Genomic DNA, 25,370 nt, shown 5'->3' with positions numbered 1-25,370 from the left:
CTGTGGGATTGTAGGACACAGCGGAATAGCATAGCCACAGCGCACTAGCCTGAGCTGCCGGTACAGGGAGCAGGAAGGTATATATATATATATATATATACGCACTCGGCAGCCCGGGTTCAACAAGGCCATTTCCATGAGTGAGCGCCTCGTATAGGGAGACAGGGGGGTAGGAGGAGGAGGGGGCAGGGCTTCTATATCTCAACAAGGATAATCACTCCCAGCTGTGTCCACTGAGACAGAGAGACAGGGGGGGGGCTGAGAAAGAGAGTTAGAGAGAGGGCAGAAGAGGGAGAAGGGGGAAAAGAGAGGGAGAAATAAGAGAAAGAGAGGAGGGTAGGACGAGCCAGAGGTTCGGCTTTCATAAGATCTGGGAGAGCTAACCTCCCCTCCGACTGGCGAGAGAGACCAAAAAAACTCAGCTCAACAGCGTGGGAGGGAGGGAGGAAAAAAGGTTGAGGCCCAAGTTCAACTGAGTTAGGGGAGAGAAAACGTGTCCCTACCAAACAATGACAAGTCAGAGAAAATGTTTGACATATCAACAAGTGCTTTTCTGTTGCTAAGATGTGTGGGTATTGTTGCTAAAACGTGTGTGTGAGTTGTTTCTAAAACATGTGTGTGAGTTGCTGCTAAAACGGGTGTGTGTATATTGTTTCTAAATCGTGTGTGTGTGTATTGTTGCTAAAACGTGTGTGTGTTGCTGCTAAAACGTGTGTGTGTGGCTGCTAAAACGTGTGTGTGTGTGTATTGTTTCTAAAACGTGTGTGTGTGTTGTTACTAAAACGTGTGTGTGTGTGTGTGTTGCTGCTAAAACGTGTGTGTGTGTGTTGTTACTAAAATGTGTGTGTGTGTGTGTTGCTGCTAAAATGTGTGTGTGTGTGTTGTTACTAAAATGTGTGTGTGTGTGTGTTGCTGCTAAAACGTGTGTGTGTGTATTGTTTCTAAAACGTGTGTGTGTGTATTGTTTCTAAAACGTGTGTGTGTGTGTTGCTGCTAAAATGTGTGTGTGTGTGTTGTTACTAAAATGTGTGTGTGTGTGTGTGTTGCTGCTAAAACGTGTGTGTGTGTATTGTTTCTAAAACGTGTGTGTGTGTATTGTTTCTAAAACGTGTGTGTGTGTGTTGCTGCTAAAACGTGTGTGTGTATTGTTTCTAAAAACGTGTGTGTGTGTGTATTGTTTCTAAAATGTGTGTGTGTGTGTTGCTGCTAAAACGTGTGTGTGTATTGTTTCTAAAATGTGTGTGTGTGTGTGTATTGTTTCATATGTGTGCAGCAGTAGAGGGTGTAAAGGCGAGGATATCCTCTGGTATTATCTCATGGTCTGTGGATTGTACAACAAGCCTCTTGTCCTCGAAAGACACCAGTCAAGCTTTGTCAAACAGCACGTAGCACGTAGCACCCGGACCCACGGGTCAAGGTTAACCAGGAAAGGCCACACACACTTTCTCAGTCACACACTTGCGCAGACACACAAACATTTGCAAACACATATTTGAACACACACACACTTTCCCCTCACAGTCACACAGCGTGTTGTCCTGTGCTGACGACAGAGGCGGGGGGGGCGAGACGAGGCGACGTCGCGTCAGAGCGCTGGGTGAGGAGGTGGGTGAGGAGGGAAGAGGGGAGAGGTAGTAAAGTGTGTGTGGAGTCAGCATTGTTGAAACCACAGCCTCTCTATACTAACCGCCAGGGTCAAGTGCAGGATATGTCTAAGTTAGTGGGCCAAAGCTGACGGTATAGTTACTCTGCCTATGCAGAGCCTAGTACACCGACTGAAACTGGAGCGATGCAGAGCAACAGCCATTCAGCGTTTACTTTTAGGAGGCACCCTGTGGCATTTTCTATGTCACACTAGTGTTGGGTGGAATTGATCTACCGAGTGTAGGTGGTAGGGGCTAGGTGTGTGTGTGTGTGTGGGGGGGGGGGGGGGACGACAACTGTGTGACAAGGTTTAGTGTTTATTTTAGATGGGTTGGGCAAGGTGGTTGGTCTCTGGGAGAGAAATAAACTGTATGTTAGGTTGAGACATAGTGTGAGCTGTATGTTAGGTTGAGACATAGTGTGAGCTGTATGTTAGGTTGAGACATAGTGTGAGCTGTATGTTAGGTTGAGACATAGTGTGAGCTGTATGTTAGGTTGAGACATAGTGTGAGCTGTATGTTAGGTTGAGACATAGTGTGAGCTGTATGTTAGGTTGAGACATAGTGTGAGCTGTATGTTAGGTTGAGACATAGTGTGAGCTGTATGTTAGGTTGAGACATAGTGTGAGCTGTATGTTAGGTTGAGACATAGTGTGAGCTGTATGTTAGGTTGAGACATAGTGTGAGCTGTATGTTAGGTTGAGACATAGTGTGAGCTGTATGTTAGGTTGAGACATAGTGTGAGCTGTATGTTAGGTTGAGACATAGTGTGAGCTGTATGTTAGGTTGAGACATAGTGTGAGCTGTATGTTAGGTTGAAACATCAACTATTATCTGGTACATGATTGAGCGGTTGAGATGACCTGTCTGTTAGGCTGAGGTGACTTTTAGGAAGTGTGTGTGTGTGTGTGTGCGTGTGTGTGCGTGGGTGGGAGGGATTATTCCCTCTGCTGAGTACCCACACATGCACAACTCATCTCGACCCGGCGCTACAGCCAGCCAGCAGATGGACTTTGGCTCCCTCCCAAAAAAAGAAAACATTAAATCAAATAAATAAAACTAAAATATCACACAGGCATTATGGGAGGTGATGTTGGATATCCGCAAGAGAGGCACATGCAAGATGGAGCGACCTTCAGTTCATCCACAGGGGAGGGAAAAAAGAGAGAGAGAGAGGGAGAGAGAGAAAGAGAGAGAGAGAGAGAGAGAGAGAGAGAGAGAGAGAGAGAGAGAGCAGATGAGCGGATGACATCAGCTACATATGGGCCAGGGGGGGAGAGGAGGAGGGGAGGGGAGAGGGAGGGGGGAGAGGAGGAGAGAGGGAGGGAGGGGGGAGAGGAGGAGAGAGGGAGGGGGAGGGGAATAAACAAGCTCCTCATCTGTCTGTCTGTGTTAATTGCTATAAAAAGTCCCAAACACAAACACAGGGCGGGGCGGTGTCACGCGCAAATAGGTCCCTCTCCCTATACTAAGTACCACTCCCAGCTATCTGGGGAGTGGGAAAGACATTTGTTATAAGGCTACGTGGTGTTGGCCACCACCCCCCCCCCCTCCCCAAACACACACTCTCCTCATGGCTAGGTAATGGCCTCCCGTCTCCCCCTTGGCTTTAAGGTGCTAGATGTTCACACGGGGTGTGAGCGTGTTGTAAATCGCCAGCTCCGAGCAGCCCAGGAGAAGAGGGCTGGCTGGGCAACAACCACACTGCTTAGCGAAGGCAAAACACATGTCTGTGTGTGTGTGTCTGTGTGGTTTCGGGGGGGGGGTGAAAAAATAAATCAACTCTTTCGCCCCGACCGCGTCCAGACAATTTTTGGCACGGATAATTTTAAAAATCCAACTGGCAGAAAGTACTGTAGTTTAAAAGCGTACAGGAAGGTTAATGGAATGTGAATAGAAGTGTACTTATGTGGAATGGACCTTCCCATTTGAGACTTAAAATAAGTCAAATGTCCCATTACCCGATTGCACCTTTGTCATTGTTTTGTCAATAAAAAAATAGTAAGACTTCCTTCCTCCCTTCAAGTGAACACTGCTCTGACGTGATTGGATACCGTAGGTCAAAGCAAGGACTCTACACGCCACACGGCTTTGCGCAATCCAGTCGTGTTGAGATCAGTGATCACTTCAAGGAGGGAAGTATTTTCAAAGCATTGGCTCGGCAGGCACTGGTTGGTGGTGTAAAAGGAATGAAGACAGGTGAACTTACACACACACACACATACACACACACACACACACACACACACACACACACACACACACACACACACACACACACACACACACACACACACACACACACACACACACACACACACACACCTGTGTACTGGTCATTTTAGTAGCACGATTGCAGAAAAAGCACTTAATAAATCAAATGTGCTATGATAGTACTAGTATACTACAGTAGTACTACAGTAGTTCTATAGTAGAGTACGACGTTGTCATTAGACTCTTACCGTTCTCAGGCTGGTCCTTGATGTCAGACTCACTCTGCTGGTTGGGACTGTCTGACTGGCCATCTAGAGAGAGAGAGAGAGAGAGAGAGAGAGAGAGAGAGAGAGAGATAGAGAGAGAGAGAGAGACAGAGACAGAGAGACAGATAGAGAGAGAGAGAGAGAGAGAGAGAGAGAGAGAGAGATACTGTAAGGGACTGGATCAAAGGGTCTCACTACGTAACTTTCATGAAAGCCAAAATGTTACATTTTTCGTCGACAAGGAGATGCCATGGATATACACAAGGTAAGACAAGACTGCGAAACACGCAGAGTCCATGAAAAGACGCGGATAGGGTAAGATTCTTCGGTCGCAATACTCAATGTATTTTGTCACCATAGTACTGTGCATGTGAGTGCGGTCGGGGGATTGCCTACAGTCAGAGGGTTAACCCAACCCGCCGGGTGTGTTCTGTGTGAGTGTGTGTGTGTGAATGAGTGTGTGTGTGTGTGTGTGTGTATGTGTGTGTGAATGAGTGTGCTCAGGTGAAACCCTAGCCCCCATGTCTCAAGCTCTGCGATCGATGTGGGTGTCTGTCCCCCCCCCGGCCTACGCATCGACTGCACACTGGCACAGCCTGAGCCACACTGTAGGAGACTGCAACCGTAGCTATAGACAGACTGACTGACTGACAGGCCATGGGCTAAAGCTACTGTAGACTACTGGCTCGTCTGGTCTAGTGTGGTGGGTCGATGCCCCTCCTCCTCGATGACATTGACTCTGCCTTCGTCTCATCGTACTCTACTGTGCTGTCCAGCCTGTGTCAGCGTCTTCACTGTCCTGACAGTGCACTACGCTGTCTGTGGGTGTTGTGTGGAAAGGTGTGGTGGCGTGGGGCGTTTTTCTGGGGCTTTAGACTGACATGTTTTCAGATGTGGTGTCGGTCAGAGAAGGAGTTGAGGAATTTGTGGTTGGGGAAAGGAAAGGGGGAATAAGGCTTCTGGAGAGAAAGCCCAGTGCAAGGATGTCACACTGTTGGCAAACACTCACTTATGGAAATTGGTCTGGCTGGAGAAACACTAAGAAGCCGATGCCTGCCGCAACAACTCCATCCATGGCTCATAAAACAGGGGAAAACCCATACATTTTACGGGCAATTCTTCTGCCCCGGCGCAAGAACGTCTAACAGTGTCGTTAGCGGTGACAGCGGCGGTGAGGGAAGTGACGTGTAAAAAGAGCCGTTCTTGGTGCCGAAGAAGTCCGCTCCTTATGTTTCGCCTCCCCTTTTTTTTCCCAGACTCCCCCCCCTTTTTTTTTTTTACTGCTGCCAAAAATGGCAGAGGAACATAACCTCTGGATGATTTAGCTGCTGCTGGGTTGTATCGATCCGACGGTCTGCAGATAAAATTGTTGGGAGTGGGAGAAATATTACCCATCTCCACTCTGGGAGTCGGGACTGAAGAGAGCCAAGCAGAGAGACAGAGAGCTATGACTCAAGGCCTGCTGGGCTGATAGGACGACGTGCCTGGTATTGCTGCTACACATAGGCTGGAAGGCTGATTCACTGAAACTAGTTTGCTTGTGTTCTACTGAAATAGGTACAAGATGTTTGCCAGAGTAGTGAAATAGTTGCAAGTGGAGGTACTTATCTTAAGATAAAATCGAACCAGGACCATGTTTTTTTGGCATAGAGTTTCATTTTCTCCCCCCGAAATGTTTTTCTGCTCTGTTGCGAGAGAAATCAGGCTGAGTGCGTTTTACACCAAATGTTTATCTCTAAAAACAAAGATTTTTCAGAGGCAAGTGTTACCAGACAAGCTGATTGACCCCCTTTGATCTGTCTGGGGGAGAGTGTAAAAGGTCCATTTCCAAGGCAACCAATGATGCGGGGGAAACAAAAAAAACGTTCCGAACATACGTGACTGGAACGTCAAGAGGGGTGACGGGCAACGAAAGGCGGCAAAAAACGACGGAGGGAGGACAGAAAGTCAAAAGTGTTGCTTGAAATACTAAAACAAAAACAAAAAAAGGAGAAAGGTTTTTGGCTGGTGGTTTCCCTCCACTCGCAAGACAAAGTAAACAATTTAGAGGGAACTTGTTTGCATTCTGTTCAGCGTTTGTGGTCTGCATCAACAGCTTAAAACAAAGGCAATCTGGAGGCCCGCGGAACAAAACGTCCCCCCAGCAACCGAACAGAGGCGGCTGAAAGAGGGGTGGGGTGGGGGTGGTTCGCCGGGGGCATGAGGCTAGTGGCTGGGTGCTGCTGGGTGTGGGTGGGGGAGGCACTTTCACACAGTCCACAGCCCCCCCCCCCCCCCCCCCCCCCCCTAGTCTACCCCGGCGCTCTCACGCGCCTTTCCCCCTCGCTAATTAAATATGCAAATGAGGCGTGAGACCCAGACTGTGTCTCACATCTGCATTTACCCCCTGTTGAGGGCCCTCAGAGCTGGGAGAAAGGGGGGGGGGGGGCGAAAAATCTGGCCGATTAAAACAAAACAACAAAAAAAACACACTAAACAACAAACAACGAACCCCCCCCCCCCACACACAAACAAGACCTATTCACACAGCCTCTATACAAGTCCCTTAACAAGTCGCTCTTTATCTTTCTCTCCCTCCGTCTGAAGGGAAGGAGGAGAGGACTAGAGCCAAGGGGCCGTGTCTGGTATAGGGCTCTGACCACCTCCCACCCTTCACTACTACGTCTAAGCACTTGATGGGGGGGACCGGTGGGGTACAGAAAGTAAAGAAAGCCAAAAGACCACCCCCCTCCCCACGCACCTCCTTCCAGTCCAGACAGAGGATGCACTACAGCCACCATAGATCAACGGCTGGATAAGAGACCGTTCATTATGGCTACGCCGTTATGAATATGCATTGTCATGGAATTTATCACCCCTCACTGGAGGCATTAATACATTGCAGGATTAGTGTCACAGCTCCTTCTACGGCGGGCCAATAACTTTCATACGACTAATTAACGGTCCGAGCTGTGTGAGGCTGTATTTTCACCATAGCAACCGATGTTTTTTACAACGGAGTCATGAGAGAGAGAGAGAGAGAGGAAAGCCTGGGTCGTGTTCATTAATGCACACCGTAGCAAAATGTTTTGTAACAGAAAACAAGCATTTCTGATTGGACACTCTCAGGTTGTCCATCCGTGTTTCAGTCCGTTTGCTACCTAATGAATACGACCTAGGGTCTAACTGTGGCTGCATACCGCTGGTTCTCTGTATGGTCTTTAACACGACCTGGCTAGACCAGTAACACTCTTAACCACCGAGCTGGTAAACTTTTACGAGCAGGCCCTCGTCTATTAAACGGACCAATGGGAGAGAGCAGATTACAGTAGAGTATGGTATACTACTACTAGAGTGGGAGTATATAGTGGTGTCTCGGGCCTGGAAGAGAGATGAGGAGAGTTAGGGGAATGTGCGTGTGTGTGTGTATGGAATGTCTTGATGGCTGGTAGTTGAATTAGTGAACGAGTTGACACACTAATTAGATCGTTAGGGGACGGCCTCGCGGCTGCATGTGTGCTGACTGCTCTACTGGTGCAGCTCTTTGCCTCAGACACACACATTCCCAGGTCATCCCTCTGTCTCGTCCCTCCCTCTCCTATCTCTCTCTGCTTCACTCTAGTCTCTTTCTGTCTGCGCTCTCCCCGTCTTCTCCCAGATTTGTCTCTTTCCCTCGCTCCTTCGGCCTCCTGTGTACCCTCTCTTTTTCCTCCCTCCATCCCACAGTTCTCTCCCTCTCTTCAGTCTCCCCTTCGTTCGCTCGCATTCTCCAGTGTCTCTTTCTTACCTTCTCCCCCCCCCCCCTCTGAGCCTCGACTGAGAGGGGAACACCGCCTGGCCCGCACAGCCCGCCCCAGCGGCCACTTCATTATGCATGCGCCAAACCCTCTGTACCTCTCCCGGGTCCCTCTCCCTCCCGCCGGCCCGCTTTCCCACCAAGTGCTCGTGCTGTAATCCAATTGTGTGTTAAAACCCTGCTTTCTAAAGGCCCTTTTGCACACTGAGCCTAGGAACACGCATGCCAATAAAAGAGGAGGCAGAAACTTCATTTAGAAATACAAACGGCCCTTTCTGTCCGCCATCAATGGAAGGTGAAGCCACAGGGATTGGCTTATTGTTTTCACAAGTATCGTCTCCTCTCGTCTCCCTCCCAAGCTTTTTTCGTTTTTTTTTTTTTCCCCTCCAACCCCTCTCGCCGAGTTGAGCGTCAAGCCCGGGCTTTGTTGAACGATTGTGGCCGGATTCGCCAAAACCTTCAGATTTAATTTGGCATTCCTGTAAGCCTCTCGTCCTCCATCCCTCCCTCCCTCCTCTCTCCATCGCCCTGACACCCTCCCTTCCTCGGAATGAAATGGTACATGACCGGAGAGCCATTCCAGAACAATCCACCACCGGGACACTTGATGTGGGTTTTGTTATATCAACTGTAACACTGGTCCCAATCAACATGGAGATTGGTTGTGGGAACTTTCAAGAAGCTACAGTACGTGAAAAAACGTTAAGCGGCCATTTTCAATCGTTTCTCTGAAATCGGTCCCTGTAGGGTTAAACCTGAAGGCACGCTGAGGTCCTTTCAGTGCACGGTGTCAGCACACAGGCGCTACTCATATCTAGCCTGCGCCAGGGCAAAGTAGAAAAAGGAGAGAGCATATAGGGAGAGCCTGCCCGGGTGAGTTTGTTTCTGTCTGCGTTCCCTGTGTCCAGTGTTTGGCTAACCTCGACCTTCATCCAGGCTCCCTTACGTCACTCCATATTTAATAAGCTCAGTGTTTACATAGAACCCTTCTGCTTCTCATCTACGGCACAGCCTCAATCCCACTCCTGTGCGTGTGTGCGATTGCTAGCGTGTGTTTGATTGTACTGAATGTGTTATGTGTGTACATGTGTTGCGTTCCGCTGGCGAGTGTGCGCGCGTTATTTTTTTGGGGGGGGGGCTGAGGGGACAAACGAGTGTAAAGTTACGGTGGCTGTGTTTACAGATCCCGACTGTCCTTTCAATCTAGACAGCCCGGGCGTTTGAGCGCGAGCGTGTGTGTGGAAATAAAAACACTGACCACCTTGGAGGAGGAGACGGAGTGCGGAAGAGGAACAAGGGCATAAAGGGTTCTGTTTTCCCGTCGGCCTGAAAACCGGCCCTGGAAAAAAACAAAAACGGGTTGTTCAGTAGGGCAACAAAAAAACAAAAAAGAGGGAAAAAAAGAAGCTTTCCAATTGGAAAAGTTCCAGGAGAACCTTGCCATTTCTAAAGGTTTTCAAAACGTCTCTTGCCCATTGAACATAGCCCAGGCATCAAGGGCTAATGTTTGGTCTGTCAATACTGTACAAGACATAATAACGTCTTTAATTATCGTCTTATCCAATATCCTGAATGTCAATAAGTTTGTGCCGTAACGCCCCTCCCAAACCACTAAAGAACACACTCCACTGTGTGTTACTGAGTGTGTGAAGGGCTGGTGAACTGTGTATGTGTGTGTGTGTGTGTGTGTGTGTGTGCCAGGTTTGGACATAGGCATCAGGGAACGTCTCCAGTTGTCCTCTGTCTATTCTATTTGTTGCCGTTTCCACAAGTGAAGGAAGGTGTGTGTAGGTTCATGTCGTTCACGGTTTGGTCCCGGTTGCTGCTGCAGCCCTGGTAAAGCCGTAAGCACTCTGCTGCCTCTCCTCCAGTCTGCCTCCATTCCAGCCTGTCTTCACCTCAACAACTCTCCTTCATCATCATCTATCATCTCCACCTCTCTCTTCACCCATCTCTACCCCATCTCCACATTCATCTATACTCCCATCTACCCGATCCATCTCTACCTCTCCACATTCATCTATACTCCCATTTACCCGATCCATCTCTACCTCTCCACATTCATCTATACTCCCATCTACCCAATCCATCTCTACCTCTCCACATTCATCTATACTCCCATCTACCTAATCCATCTCTACCTCTCCACATTCATCTATACTCCCATCTACCCAATCCATCTCTACCTCTCCACATTCATCTATACTCCCATCTACCCGATCCAGCTCTACCTCTCCACATTCATCTATACTTCCATCTACCCGATTCAGCTCTACCTCTCCACATTCATCTATACTTCCATCTACCCGATCTAGCTCACCTCCTCATAGGTGCTTCAGTGTTCTGGGTCTGCCCTCCTGGACACTGGCTTACAAAGGGCTCATTGGGGAAAGAAGGGAACAATGCAGTGAAGGAGGTAAAGAGAAGGGGAGTGAGGGAAGCCTGGAGGAGGAGGAGGGAGAGAGAGAGAGAGAGAGAGCGCTCCCTCCTAGCTGGCTCACTAGACCTCCCTGCTGCTCCAGAAGAAAACTGTGGGAAAAGTCAAACTCTGTGGCCCCGTAGGCTGGGCTATGTGGAATGAAGAAGGGGAGAGAGAGGGAAGATAGAGGGAGAAAGAGAGAGAGGACCTTGCTCACTCACTCCCTCCTTCCTCCTCTCCTCTGCTGTTATTCTGCCGTCGTTTCTAGGAAGAGGGTGGAAAAAGAAAGGGGGGAGGCCGAGGAGGAGAGACAAGTTCTTGGCCTTTTCCCAGCAAGGCAAAAAAATAAAAAACAGCAGTCCAATCCCAGCATTCTCTAGGGGTCTGGTGAAACATACAGCCCTGGGGCCGCTTTCAATTTACTCTCTCTCTCTCTCTGTGTCTAATCTTCTCTCTCCCCGTCTCTCTCCCTCTCTCTCTAAATAGCAGGACTGTGAGAGAAAAGTCGAAGCTGTCATGGATCTGATGTGCTCCGCGACCTCCCTTAGCCCTGATGGGGAGAAATAGAAAGATTGAGGAAGGGTCAACTGTGCATGAGAGCCAAGTGTGTGTGTGTGTGTGTGCGTTTTACATGCTAGGAGGACTGGTGGGTGAGAAGATAAGATAATAAGGTAGAGATATCGTTCGCTTTGAGCAAACAAGCTAATGGCATGTGGTTAAATAAAGGTTCAATGAAATAAATAAAAATAATGTACTGTGTGTACTGCTCTTTTCTTTAAATCGCAACCCCCCCCCACCACCACCACAAGATGTCCAGTGATCATAGTGATGGAAAAAGCGTTCAGTACCCCCCCCCCCCCCCCCCCCCCCCGCTCAAAAACACTTCCTGTCTTTGTCTGACTCTATACACACACACACTCGCTCTCGCTATGGTAACAACCAACAACTGGAGAAAGCTCAGGACAGGTACAATAGAGCCCTAATAGCAGCCCTACTTTCCACTGTCAAATTGGCTCTGCGCCCTCGACAAAAGTAGTGCACCGCTTTGGGAATAGGGTGCCATTCTCCCTCAAATACGGTACACATTCTCCCTCAAATACGGTACACATTCTCCCTCAAATACGGTACACATTCTCCCTCAAATACTGTACACATTCTCCCTCAAATACTGTACACATTCTCCCTCAAATACGGTACACATTCTCCCTCAAATACTATACACATTCTCCCTCAAATACTGTACACATTCTCCCTCAAATACAGTACACATTCTCCCTCAAATACTGTACACATTCTCCCTCAAATACGGTACACATTCTCCCTCAAATACTGTACACATTCTCCCTCAAATACGGTACACATTCTCCCTCAAATACGGTACACATTCTCCCTCAAATACTGTACACATTCTCCCTCAAATACGGTACACATTCTCCCTCAAATACTGTACACATTCTCCCTCAAATACGGTACACATTCTCCCTCAAATACTGTACACATTCTCCCTCAAATACTGTACACATTCTCCCTCAAATACGGTACACATTCTCCCTCAAATACTGTACACATTCTCCCTCAAATACGGTACACATTCTCCCTCAAATACGGTACACATTCTCCCTCAAATACTGTACACATTCTCCCTCAAATACGGTACACATTCTCCCTCAAATACTGTACACATTCTCCCTCAAATACGGTACACATTCTCCCTCAAATACTGTACACATTCTCCCTCAAATACTGTACACATTCTCCCTCAAATACGGTACACATTCTCCCTCAAATACGGTACACATTCTCCCTCAAATACTGTACACATTCTCCCTCAAATACGGTACACATTCTCCCTCAAATACTGTACACATTCTCCCTCAAATACGGTACACATTCTCCCTCAAATACGGTACACATTCTCCCTCAAATACTGTACACATTCTCCCTCAAATACGGTACATATTCTCCCTCAAATACAGTACACATTCTCCCTCAAATACGGTACACATTCTCCCTCAAATAGGGTACACATTCTCCCTCAAATAGGGTACACATACTCCCTCAAATACGGTACACATTCTCCCTGACAGGTTCTAACAGCGTAGCTATCGTGAGCAGGAGAACGTCGACAAACGCTTGAGATTTCACAGGCTCCTCTTGCTTGTCTGTCTCCCAAATGGCACCCTGTCCCCTAAATAGTGCACTGCTTGTGGCCAGGCCCTTGTGTTCCGGGGAAGAGGAGAGGAGGAGAACGCAGACATCTTGAACTTCTCCTCATGTCATCTTTTCTACCCGACAGCAGCCTGGGACAGCAGGAGTTGTCGTCGGTCAGAGGGTGTACAGTATTGAATCAAAAAAAAGTGTTGTCAGTTTGATTGTCATTTGCCAGAGATCTAATCTCGGTGAGTACTGGGGAGGTCTGCCCTTCTGTGACACAGGAAGAAAGCCGGGAGAGAATGTGTGTGTGTCTGTGAGCTGTAATTCACTGTGGTCCCAGGGCCCAGCTGACAGGCTCCAGCTGCAGTGTCGAGGTACTGTGTGTGTGTGTGTGTGTGTGCTCAGAGCCTGTCAAAGGCGTCGTCACACCAGTCTCCTAAACAGCAGCGAGCCCATAGTGCCAAGTTAGAGCTCCCTCATTCCACCTCCGCCATTTTACAACTGCAGGGAACGACGTGCTGTCTGAGACCAGGAAGTGTCAGTCACCGCCTCTCTGCTCTCCTACCGAGGAGGTCATGGAAAACATGGTTGAGAGGGAGCAGCGGGATCTCTCTCTCTCTCTCGCCCCGAGACCATACCCACTCTCGTCTCTCGCTCCGAATTTCCCACCCAAAATGGTCCATTCTCCACACTGAGAAAAAAAGATGGAGGGGTGTTGGGGTCTGAGGGGGGAACGACGGGGAATGATCACGCCACCCCGTCCTCCCCCCGCGGTGATCTAATCAAATTTACTCCTTGAAACAAAAGGGGCGACTTTGCACACAAACAAGTCACTCTGGGCCAGATGAGTCAATACATGTGACCTGGGAAAATAAGCAGGAACAGGGGTCGTCGGGAGGGAAATGAGGAGCGACTGTACTGCCACCCTGGCAGGAACAACCGACACAAAACCAGAGCTCGCCTTGTGGGAAGGGAAGCCTCGACTTCTCTCCTCCCCTCCTCTCCTCTTTCTCGCTCTTTGAAACAGTGGAAATAGAACATCTCCCTGCTCATGCAGCACAAGCAAAACAAAATACAAAAATGACAGGGTGAACTGATTTGGCAGCCAACTCTCTCTCTCTCTCTCTCTCTCTCTCTCTCTGAGAGAGTCCCTGGCTAGAGCTCCTGTCTGGAGCAGACTAGGGGAGGGAGGTTGGTGCCAGGGTTGAAGAACTGGGTGAGTGGCGATCTGCACCGCTCCACGGCAAACCCAGCCCAGCCGCTATCCTCTCCTCAGCCCGCTAGGCTTCCTTCCCAGCATACAGTGGGGCTTTCACACATGGCCCGCAGCGAGGAGGGAAGGGAAACCCCCAGTCACTGCACACAACATGCCCAGCCTGGCCACTCCTGCTGGGTCTTCCCCCTGCCTACACACTGCCCCCACTACAGTCACTAGAGCCAGGGTTACCCACCCAAAACTCCTGGGCCCTGCCTGACTAACACACGCACAGACGCACGCACTCACACACCTCATTAAACACAGCTCTATGGAGCAAATACTAACTGAATATGCCAATAAATATTATCAGATCTGGGGATATGTTTTGTGATATTATTGTTAAAAATAAAGACAATTTCAGTTCGACTGCCTCTTCCTTGAGAAGAATTTGTAATAAAACGTTTTTTATTTCCTATTTGAAATTTAAATAGCCTACCATGCCACATATAAATGACTTAACTCTTTATTATGAAATGTGCATTGTAAAACAATATATTCCTTATTGATTTTACAGACACTTTTTTTATTTTCCTTTTAATGAAATGATATGATATATGGTATGATTTCAAAAGGCTGTCAGTCAATATCGAGCCACCATTCATTTTCTTCTGCAGTTAATTTCAGAGAAATCATAAATTACCAATATTTACATTTATGGTACCTCGACTCTCCAACTCTATGCATTTCAATACACATATATATACTTCTTCTAAGAAAATGTGTGTGTGTATATATATATATATATATATATATATATATATAAATAAATAATGCAAATATTGCAATACCAATAAACCTACAATACACTATACTGCATTTTGCACAGACAAGTACAAAATATGACTTTTGTTCACTATTGACCATAGCATGATCATCGGAACGTAAGTAATGCTCGCTAACGGATTTGCTACAACGGAGGAATTTGAGAGAAAACTTGAGGAAAACAGCCTGTAGAAAAAGGCTCACTATAGTGGAGAGTATGTCAGTCCAATTGTCTGTCTGGCATATGCCCATCAGTGCGTAAGGATCAGGGCTTATGCCAGCCAAGGCGCTGGGTTGGCATTTCCACCCTGGCAGACCCCTGTACTCGCAGCCAAATCGACAGCGAAAGAGAGAGGGAGAAAAAGAGATACATGCTTTTGTTCGGTTCTGAATGCTACATAAAAAAGACAATCAATTCGACGACTGGTGGCAATAATGCATTTTTTTTTGTGCCAGGTAGCCAAAACGTGGGGATTTCTTTTTATGTGCCCTCCCCCTTCCTTAAACGTCACAGCAGAGTAGCCTGTTACCGGCGCACCCAAACTCTCCTCTTCGCCCCTCCCAACCGCCTCCATTTTGTGAACATCGGACTGCCTCCATTTTATGGCAGCACTTTCCTCTAAGAATGGCACAAATACAGTCATCGATTGTCCAATATACAAAAACTGTCGCCCATACGCTACACTCACAAATCAAATACTTGACGGAGATGAAAAGCATTGCCTTTGAATGAGTGCCATCGCTTGTCGAGCCGCCATTTTAAAGCGAGTCAGTCTCTCTCGCTCGTATTTGTCTTCATTCTCCTTTCCTCTCTCAGTCGGTGTCTCTCTCTCTCTCTCTTTCTCTCTCTCTCTCATGCTTATCCTCAACGTAGCTGTTAAACCACCCTGCCAGGCAAAGCTATACTGAGAGAATCACGTTAGCGGCCTCCATTGTTGGATGACACAGAAGCAGTCGCTGCCAAGAAGTTTGCTGCCAAGTTCAACAACATTCAGATAAAAGACAGCAAGAGCTACAAAAAAAAAAGAAGGAAAAAGCACAAACACAGAACTCAGCAGAGCCCGGGACAGAATCTCCAGTGACAAAGATGGCCGACATGTCATGGTATTAGCTCTAACGTTTACCATTGATACACCCCTAACCCCCTTTACACCTAATGCCCTGGCAGCCATCTTAAAAGCTTTGGCAACCATTTTGAAAGTGCTCGTCCTCCTTTGAACAGTTGCCATTCTTCATGCCACATTTTCACAACAAAAGACGCAGTCGGAATTACCACTTCCGCTACCAAATACCGTGCGTTCACAAAAGACTTACTGTATGTTCCCAAACAAAAAGGTGAAAGAGACAGAAAAACAAGCGTTTTGTTTTCATTTGGAACAAAAAGGAATCTTAAAGACACTTTTGTGTTACAGAACTCTGACCCTTCCCCAGAACAAACCAGGCAACTGATAAATGTACCATTTCCTGTGCAACGAGATACATTCAGCTCTCTCCAACATAGAACATCGAAATCGATATGAATTTGAACTTACTATACGGCATCACACGAAAGTCCCTTGAACAATAGGCCATTTCGATAAAGCTGTTCATCAAGCCACAAATCAAATAAACTACAGCTTGTGTTGCTTCCGTTATGTTCATTGGCACACAGTACCATTCACATTGGTGTGCTAGCTATCAAGTGGTTCAAAATTCACATTATTTTCTGACAGTAACCAGGTTTCCATCCAACCTTTTCATGCGAGTAAAGTACATGTCGGAGATTTTTTTTTCTGTCAAGACAGGCCCGATGGAAACTTTCCAAATGGCGACAAAACAAAATATGCTAGGCAAGGTGGGATCCGTTAGTGTCTGTAAAATTAATTATGCGAGAAATGGAGGTCGGAAACGCCGTCATATCGTAGTAATGGTATATTGTGTGGCCCTCCCACTATGATTCAGGAAACCATGCAGTTTATTAGGCTACAGATGAAATAAGTTATGCTGAACTTCACAGGGTGGTGAAAGTGCAAGGTGATGAGCACGATGCTGCTTTCCAATAAACATCTAGTCTTACTCCGGTGACATAATGATCGATGCTTGGCTTGTCTGTAATATTCTCATCATGTAGGCTATACACATACACACATATATATACATACATATATACACACACACACACACACACATACATACATACATACATACATACATACATACATACATACATGCATGCATACATGTAGGCTGTATCTGCGAGCTGTTGGCTAGAGCGCACCTGCCATGACCAGACAGGGCAAATTCACAATATATAACCCGCAGTATAACCCACAATATAACCCACAATATAACCCGCAGTATAACCCACAGTATATCCCACAATATAACCCGCAGTATAACCCACAATATAACCCATTGTGAAATGTTTTGTGCACTACATCATCACGCCCAGGCTTTAATCCGGCACAGGTCAGTTTGATGGAAACATCTCTGGTGGGAAAATACGACTCTTGTTTTTATTTCGATTTGAGAATATTTACATGAAAATCTGTCACCAGTTGGATAGAAACAGAAATAGTGCTGCAGGTTGTCACGTCAGCATTAGTCTTGATTGAAAGGCCCATATTAGGTTAAATGGCTCCGAGTCATGTACGTACATGCTTCATTTCTTGTTCCCCAACACGCCTGTGATGCTCAAATTACTCAAACGAGCAATTACTTTATGCTATAACACTAAATACAGCATTCAGCAACATCACAGATATCTCAAAGTCATCCGTCTTGCTGTGAGGAGAACATTACGATTGGGTTTAGTGTGTAGACTAGCCAGGTACACAGTCATTTCCAGTATAAATGTATTTATACTGCTTTGCTGGCAATTAATTCAATTGCCTATATGTCTATAGCACAGCATTAACACAGCCTACAGAAACTCATTTCCTTTAACTTGCCGGTATCCAACTTTCTAATTAAGCATGCCATAATTTTATTGTAATGCAATTTAACTTACAAATAAAATACTGATACAATTTGCATACAGTACAAATTATATCAAAACACTATTTTTAGACATAGGGCAGCTTGTCCGTGGTAGATAGTATAAAACGTCTGAAAACGGTTCATTAAACACAAATGTGACAGGCTGATTAGTAACCCTGGGAATGAAGTGGGATTAGGAGCTACCCCATGTGAACTAGGCAGCCATGGGTAGGTGATAGGAGGGAGTGTGTGTGTGTGTGTGTGTGTGTGTGTGTGTGTGTGGACCACAATAGGCAGGATCTAGAGAAGATACTCTCATTGTGCCCATCGCTGTTCCCTTTATCTAGGTAAGGGGGGGGGGGGGGGGGGGGGGTTCACCTATGGCCAGTCTTGGCACTCGGACTACTGCGGCAGTGGATCAATTAAGGGGAGCGTCCAGAATAATGGACGTTCAGGGGAAAGTGGATTAGGCCGGGATGGAACCTTGATGTGTGGGCGAGATATTGTGCTGGCGGAGTGAAGGACGCCGTGGGGCAGTGGCATGATGACATAAACCAGATTGAAATAGTTTGGAATGCGATTGATGAATTGCCGTATTGATTCGGTTCTGCCTCACTTACCATAATTATAGCACCGTAATGGATGGCGTTTCTGATGTCAGACGGGTTCTCTCCTCTCTTTTTGCTGCTTCCTAGGCCTCTCCCTCGCTCCCTCTCTGCCTCAAAAGTAGGTGGAACACCCTCAAAGCTCATTTGAACGTCCCAGTTTGATGGTGGAAGCGTTTGAATTTCGAGAAGAGGGGGTCTTCTCCCCTCAACAACAACTAGTGATAAATGCTGAACATGCCTTGTCTGGTCTTAGTCTGGGAAATTAAATAATGCTTTTCATCCGATGCCACAATAGTCCCCTTCCCCCATGTTCCCCCCCTGCCTTCCCTACCCTCTTCAGTCTGTCTGGAGTGTCTCTTTGCAGGGCCGGCTCTGATCCCTTGAAGAATGCCAGCGAGGGGAGCCGATATCACCTCTGCAGAGACACAAAGTGCCGACTTTCAGCTGGAGAGAAGTGGAGCCCTCGCTACTCCCCCTCCTACTTCCCTCCTGGCCCCCCAGTCATTGATAAGTAGAAAACGGCCTAGAACAAGATTCCTCAGGCCCAGACAATGGGCTTCCTGTGAGGCTACAGTTACCCCGGGAGGGGAGACAGGGAGAAGGAGGAGAGGAGGGGAAAGGGCATGAAGACGACAGGGAGGGATAGAGAGAGAACGAGAGGGAACAAAAGAGAAGAGCAGACAGTGCTTGTGTGGTAACTAACTGGGCAAGCTACTACTTGATACTGTTCGAAGGTTCAAAACCTTTGTCTGCGCTCCGTCTGGGTTAGGCCCGTGAAAGAGAATCAAGCATAAACTCACAACAAATGAACCCGAACAGTGAGACTTCTTGTAGGTAACCTACCACTATTCTGTCCCATCGTGTGACCACCTGTAATCAGGAAATTAATTCAGCTGTGTGGCAGACTCAGTCCCACTGCCGTTTCTGTCAAGGGATTGCAAAATGATACCTTAACTGTATATGAATACAACACAGACACCAAAGAGAAAAGCTGCAGCTTATAAGACTCACTTCCACTGCTATATCGTGTAGGCTATAGTCCATCTATACAGACTTATGATATATACCGCAGGGTCTCCGTAAACTAACCATTTCCATTCAGCAGGAAAGACTAAGGTGGATTTTTCCTCTGTTGTTGTTGAGGTGGAGTACTCTCAGGTGGGAGGCCAGGTGTGTGGGAGCGTGTCTGTTTTGACATCTCCTCCCATGGAGAGGGGAGCCCTGTGCTGATGAGGAGAGGAGAGGAGTGCGATCGATAGGGCAGCCAGGGGAGGGTGGGAGGGCCCTGTCTCTGGTTACCCCCCGTGGCCTCCCCCCAAGGGGCACCCGTCTGAAGAGCTGCCCTGACCACCCACACACACACACATACACACACGTCCAGCCCAACGATGACGAGGCTTAACAACATGCCAACGCAGAGCGATTCCCTACTAAATCCCGACTAGAGCTTTTTCTGGGCAGCAATCACCACATGGAATTGCTTAAAAATGTGAATTTTCATATGGGTTTGACATATTTGTGTCGCATACAGCTTCTTTTTTTACGGTAGCAATTTGTACGTTTAACTGTAATTTGTCCGAGAGCAGTCAGCAGTCATGGTCACACATCCAAGTGGTGATAAAGTTGACACCGACAGTGAGGGATGAAAAAATTTTTTTTACGTAGCCTCATGCTTGAGTTCACACCACAAAACAAACAAACACACTGCAGACACTACGAGAATCGATGTCACAGTGGAAATAGTCTTTTAATTGTAAATGTCGGAGAGAGTGGGCCTTGGATGTACTAACAGCAGATATATACATAAGTGTGTATTGGGCCGGGGCCACGCTTTGTGAGCTGTGGACAATGTCAGGCAGCAGCATCGACCGGCGAATCAATCCCTGCTGGGGGGAAATTGAGAGGGGAGCTGCAGTAGCGCAGGCTAGGTTTTCTAGGCACTAGCCTAACTTTCTCTTCACCGGACTGCCCTGCAAGGCTGCCAACCGGGCACCCCCGCGCTCTTTTCTTTTCTTACTTCCCGACTCACTCTCATTACGTCGGTACCCTCTCGTTTCTTTCTCTCCCCCTTTTCTTTTTCTCGTTCACCATCTCTCCTTTTCTCATGTTCACGCACTCTCTCTCTGTCAGTCCGTAGCACAGTATGGGACATGGCATGGGGCGCTCTCCTCTCTCAGTCAGGATTCAGTCAGGATGTCTGCCTCAGATAATACAGGAATGAGCACATAGGCACTCACAGCACTGGAATGGAGGACACACACACACACACACACACACACACACACTGTTACGCACACAGAGTTCCGTGTTTTGAAAACCCTTCATGTTTTCTCCTGTTTATCTTATCTGACCTCACTCTAATCGTGTTTATACTTGGTCCTTTGTAGCTCAGTTGGTACAGCATGATGCTTGCCCCGCCAGGGTAGTGGGTTCGTGGAGATTCAATGGAGATTCTCCATTTAGCTTCTTTGTTTGTATATGTGTCCAGGAAACTGGCCCATAATGCATTGCTTTGGGCACTGGACTTCGAGGGTGTTCCAGGGTGGGCGCACTCTGTCTCCAGGATGGATTACGCACCTGTCATGAAGGCTCCCCCCTTCCTCCCTGCCACTTTACCAAAAATATCCTCAGATCGGCCTTCCTCTCCCAGCCTGCTTCTCTCGGGAGAGAGGCATCGCATCAGGTCATTTATCACCCGCCATTTCCCGCAGTAATCTATTAGTCTTCCAAGTGGGCGGACCTGAATCCTGTACTCTGGCCCTGGCACTACCTGTTACAGATGACCACCCGCCTCTCTACATGTCTGTCTGCCTGCCTTTTCCTGGAAATCCTCTCTCACGCATTTCCCCTTTTTCCCCCCCCTCAGGACCCGCTCTCACGCTCTCTCTCCCTCTCTCTGGAATACCTCAGACGAGAGGCAGGCACAGCAGAGATGCCTGTTCAACCTCTTCGGAATCATGGCTAAAAGAGAGTGGCGTTCTGTGATAATTCCACCTTAGAACTGGACTCTGCTCACTAACAGTCAAGTTCCGTCTGATACGTTGTACCCTGATGCAAATTGTATGAAAATACTGATATTACAGTGTCAATGGCAAAATACTTGTATTTTTTTTTATAACGCAATAGACCTACAATGCTATTTTGTATTGTAGATTTTACTTATAAGCATATCGGTATCATTGTTTTGTTTGTTGATGAAACAATGGGAAACAAATTCGCATTCAAGCACACACACACACACACACACACACCGAAGACAAAGCCCGGGCAGCAATGCCAATGTTTGTGCCCCTCGAGTGCCACTGGGGTTTGCCTGTTCCCAGGGTTGTCAGGCAGCCCAGTGCCCAGGGCCTGCGGCTGGGAGGAGAGGAGGGGGGCACGGGGAGGAGGGAGCAGGGCCAGAGGGTGGGCGCGGGATGGGTAGCGACGAGAAGGGGGGGGGGGGGGGGGGGGGTTAGCAGAGCTCTGCCTAAGACACAAAACATCTCCAAAGTCAGGTGATAGGAAAAAAGGACCGCACAATATGTCTCTGGTAATAAAGAACCAGCGATGAGTGAGGGACAGAGATGAGAAAGAAAAGAGAGAGACCACCACCCACCACCCAAATGGGCACAAAGAAAAATGTGTATGAGAGTATGCGTGCGCCAATGTGTATGTCTGCTTGTTTGTGAGAAAGAGTGTGTGTCTGTGAGGGAGTAGAAGGGAGCTGAAAGGGGGCACTGTTTCCCGCTCCGTCTCCCCGGCCCTGCACACAGCCTGTCTCACTTCAAACAAAGCTATTGGCAGGAGAGAGAAAAGGCAGGCCGCTGCCACCGCCGTTTTTCCAGGGCCGCCCGACGTTCAAAGCCCGCGTGAAAGAGGGGCAGCAGCAGTAGTTGTCTGGAGGCTACAGAGAGAGAGAGAGGGAGAGAGAGAGAGAGAGAGAGAGAGAGACCGGGCTGGCATACTTGGCTGGCGCTGTGGCCAGGTGGTCTGGGCACACTGGCAAAGACACTGGCACAACAACCTACCCAGATGGCTCCCCGGGCCCTTCTTTTTTTTAGGTGCCGTTCTCTCGCTTTCTTTCTCTCCCTCTCGTCTGGTCGCATTCTCCCTCTCTCTTTATCTGGTTTCGTTCTCTCCCTTAGTCTCTCTTCCCTCTCACAAAAAAATGTGCACATGCACGCGCGGACATATGCCCTCCTGGGGGGGGGGGGGGGGAGACAAAAAAAGAAATCCCTGTCCTTGTGATTGAATCAATGATTGAGATTTGCTCCTGGGCTAAGGGGTGGCGGGCTCTGCAGGGGCAAGATGAGCCCGGGTCCTCCCAGAGACGGGCATGCGCAGGGAGGCGGGCATAGAGGGTTGCCAGCTGCGCCAGGCTGCCTTTGTGGAGCCAGCCATGCCCGCTGCGCCCACTGCTACGACAGTGGGTATGGGAGAGGGAGACACCATCTCTATGCCACTCCCTACCTATACACCCCCCCCCACACACACACATTTAACCCACAACATACAGATACTGTATCCTAGTGTACTCTAATAAAGAATGGCTCGGATCTGTATCATCAAAACACTATTATAATCTACAGTGGTAGAAGGAGCAGAGAAAGAGCAGGGAGACATTGTTGTGAATTCCCTGCCGCTGTGCTCTGGGTAGCTGGGGGCCTGCAGTGGGCTTCTGTGGCTGTGTGCAACGCTCCCCGAACATATGGAGGAGGATCCGCCAAGCCCCGCTTCACAGCTGTCTGCTCTGCGCCCCCACCTCCCTCCTCATGCACTGCTGGCTGGCTGGCTGTACACACACACACACACACACACACACACACACACACACACCACACACACCTGTGCACTGACACACACACACAACTGTGCACTGACACACAGACAAAGATGCAATTGTACACAAAAACAAATCAATAAACGCACACACACACATGGCTATGCATGGAGAAAAATCACCCTCCCAACTGTACAAGGACATGGCCCCACCCACATTAGTATACCTTAGCTGTAAAAAAAATACATGGGAACGCTAAAAAACGCTTGCAAAACCACATGTGAAAGGCATCTATCAGCAGAGCTTCAACTGAAACACCACCAAACATGCATCAACAATCTATTATTTCATGCAACATTTTGACAGACATGTATTGAATCGTGCTTTTGTGCGGTCGCCTTGAAAAATATAACAACTTAATAGGTTACGCTAACAAAGGCTAAGCTAACGGTGATATCCCTCTCAATCCACCCTGTTACGCAGCAAAACAACATACAGTAAACTGTATACAGTATCACACTCTGAAGAAGACGAAATACAATTGAAACGTGTAAGTGTGACGTTGTCTTTTTTATCTTTCTTGTGGACATGCCATCGTGAAGACATTTTCATTCAGATTTATCCGAATTACCTTCGCCATAGAAATGACAACAACAACAAAAATAATCTTTCAAGCATCGACAATACGGAAAATCTATTTTCAATGCAAACAGAATAACCAGAAAAATATCCAGAATAATAACCAGAATACTAACAAGAATAATAACCAGAATAATAATCAGAATAATAACCAGAATAATAGCCAGAATAATAACAAGGATAACAAGAATAATAACCAGAATAATAACCCGGATAATGGCCGGAATAATAACCGGGATAATACCCGGAATAACCAGAATAAACAGAAGGATAACTGTAATAACAGTAATAACCAGAACAACAACCAGAATAATAACCAGAATAGTAACCGGAATAATAACCAGAATAATAACCAGAATAACCAGATTAATCACCAGAACAATAACCGGAACAATAACGGAATAATAACCAGAACAATACCCAGAATAATAACCAGAATACCCGAGATAATAACCAGAATAATAACCCAAATAATAACTGGAATAATAACCATAATGATAACCGGATTAATAACTAGAATAATAACCGGAATAACAACTAGAATAACCAGAATAATAACCAGAATAATAACTTGAATAATAACTTGAATAACAACTGGAATATCAACAAGAATACCCAGAATAATAACCGGAATAATAACCAGTATAACCAGATGAACAACTGGAATAATAACCGGAATAATAACCAGAACAACCAGAATAATAACCGGAATAATAATCAGAACAACCTGCATAATAACTAGAGTAATAACCAGAATAATAACTGGATTAAAAACCGGAATAACCAGCTCCAGCCTAAGAGTTAACCAAGGCTCCCCCTACGTCCCCTCCCCAACGGTCGGCCCACCTCGGCCCGGTTCCGCTCGGCTCTACCCAGCCCCCCCTTTCGTTGGTCCAGTGGTGAGCCCCCCAAGGTACTCTACAATGTGGCATTATTATGCAATCATTATGTTCTTTTACACAGCAGAATCGTGCTGCTCTGTGAGAGGCCCCTTTCTTATGGTGATCAGCGTGCCCAAAATGTTTCCTCGTGTTAGTTACCCATGCCAGCCCAGAATGCATCACACCACAACCAATTATGGCCCGGGAATGATTCGGGGGGGGAGGGGCAACGATTGGAGGGATTCATCGATAAATGTGAAGCTGGGAGGGAGTGGAATGTTGGTGTGTGTGTGTGTGTTAATGAGGAGAGAAAGTGATGCGAGGGGTAAAGAAAGAGGGGGTCAAGCTGCATCCCAAACACTCGAGGGGGGGTGGGGGGCCTTCACGCCCCCCTCTGCCCATCTCCCTCCCTGCGAGTGACCCAGAGCCACTCCATGGTGTGAATAGACGGCCGGGGTCTTTCAGCCCTCTCACAATGTTTGGACATTTTCCTTTGTCCACTACACTTATCCCTCTTTCAGCCGGCCTCCATATAATATCCCTTAGAGCGGGCGTCTTGTGAATGGAGATAATCTCCTCCACACTTCCACACACAGACACAATTTACAGTAGAGTAGGGGGACTGGGAGACTGGGGACCACTGCCCCCTTGCAAACGCTCTCTCACTCTCTTTCTGTAACCTATGACCATGAACAGATGTCTTGCTTTGCTCTGTGGCCCTAGTTGGTTTGCTGTGGGTAAAGTCTATACTAGACAAACATTTGTGAGAGCTAACTCCGCCCTATAGCAGCCTATAGAAATGTAGATGGCTGTTAGGTGTTACACACAGGTGGTTCATTGAGTGTCATTCAGTGTCCTTTAGATTTGAGAGTCAAGAGGATGGGTTTGGGTTGGAGGTGGGGGGTTAGGAATAGGGGGGGTGAGAGAGGTGTTGGAGAGAGATGAGGAGTAGTCATGATTGGCCAGATAATTTATCCAAAGCAGGACACAAAGTACACTATATATTTAGATGAAATACCTCTGCTATGGAT

The 25,370-nt window shown here is 47.4% G+C and overlaps 1 protein-coding gene across 9 annotated transcripts in view; it reads right to left on the bottom strand.

Moving 5' to 3' along the window:
- Positions 1 to 25,370, bottom strand: part of nfia (nuclear factor I/A) — a 188,497-nt gene that overhangs the window by 51,753 nt on the left and 111,374 nt on the right. For all 9 annotated transcript variants that reach the window (XM_031786323.1, XM_031786326.1, XM_031786322.1 and 6 more), the window contains exon 3: positions 4,106 to 4,168. In XM_031786323.1, coding sequence (XP_031642183.1) covers positions 4,106 to 4,168 — 63 coding nt within the window. The remainder of the gene's footprint in view (positions 1 to 4,105; positions 4,169 to 25,370) is intronic.

The sequence above is a fragment of the Oncorhynchus kisutch genome, linkage group LG13, assembly GCF_002021735.2.
Source record: "Oncorhynchus kisutch isolate 150728-3 linkage group LG13, Okis_V2, whole genome shotgun sequence".
In the NCBI taxonomy this organism is placed as follows: domain Eukaryota; kingdom Metazoa; phylum Chordata; class Actinopteri; order Salmoniformes; family Salmonidae; genus Oncorhynchus; species Oncorhynchus kisutch.
The sequence above is the reverse complement of the archived record's forward strand: the minus strand, read 5'-3'. Positions and strand labels throughout refer to the sequence as shown.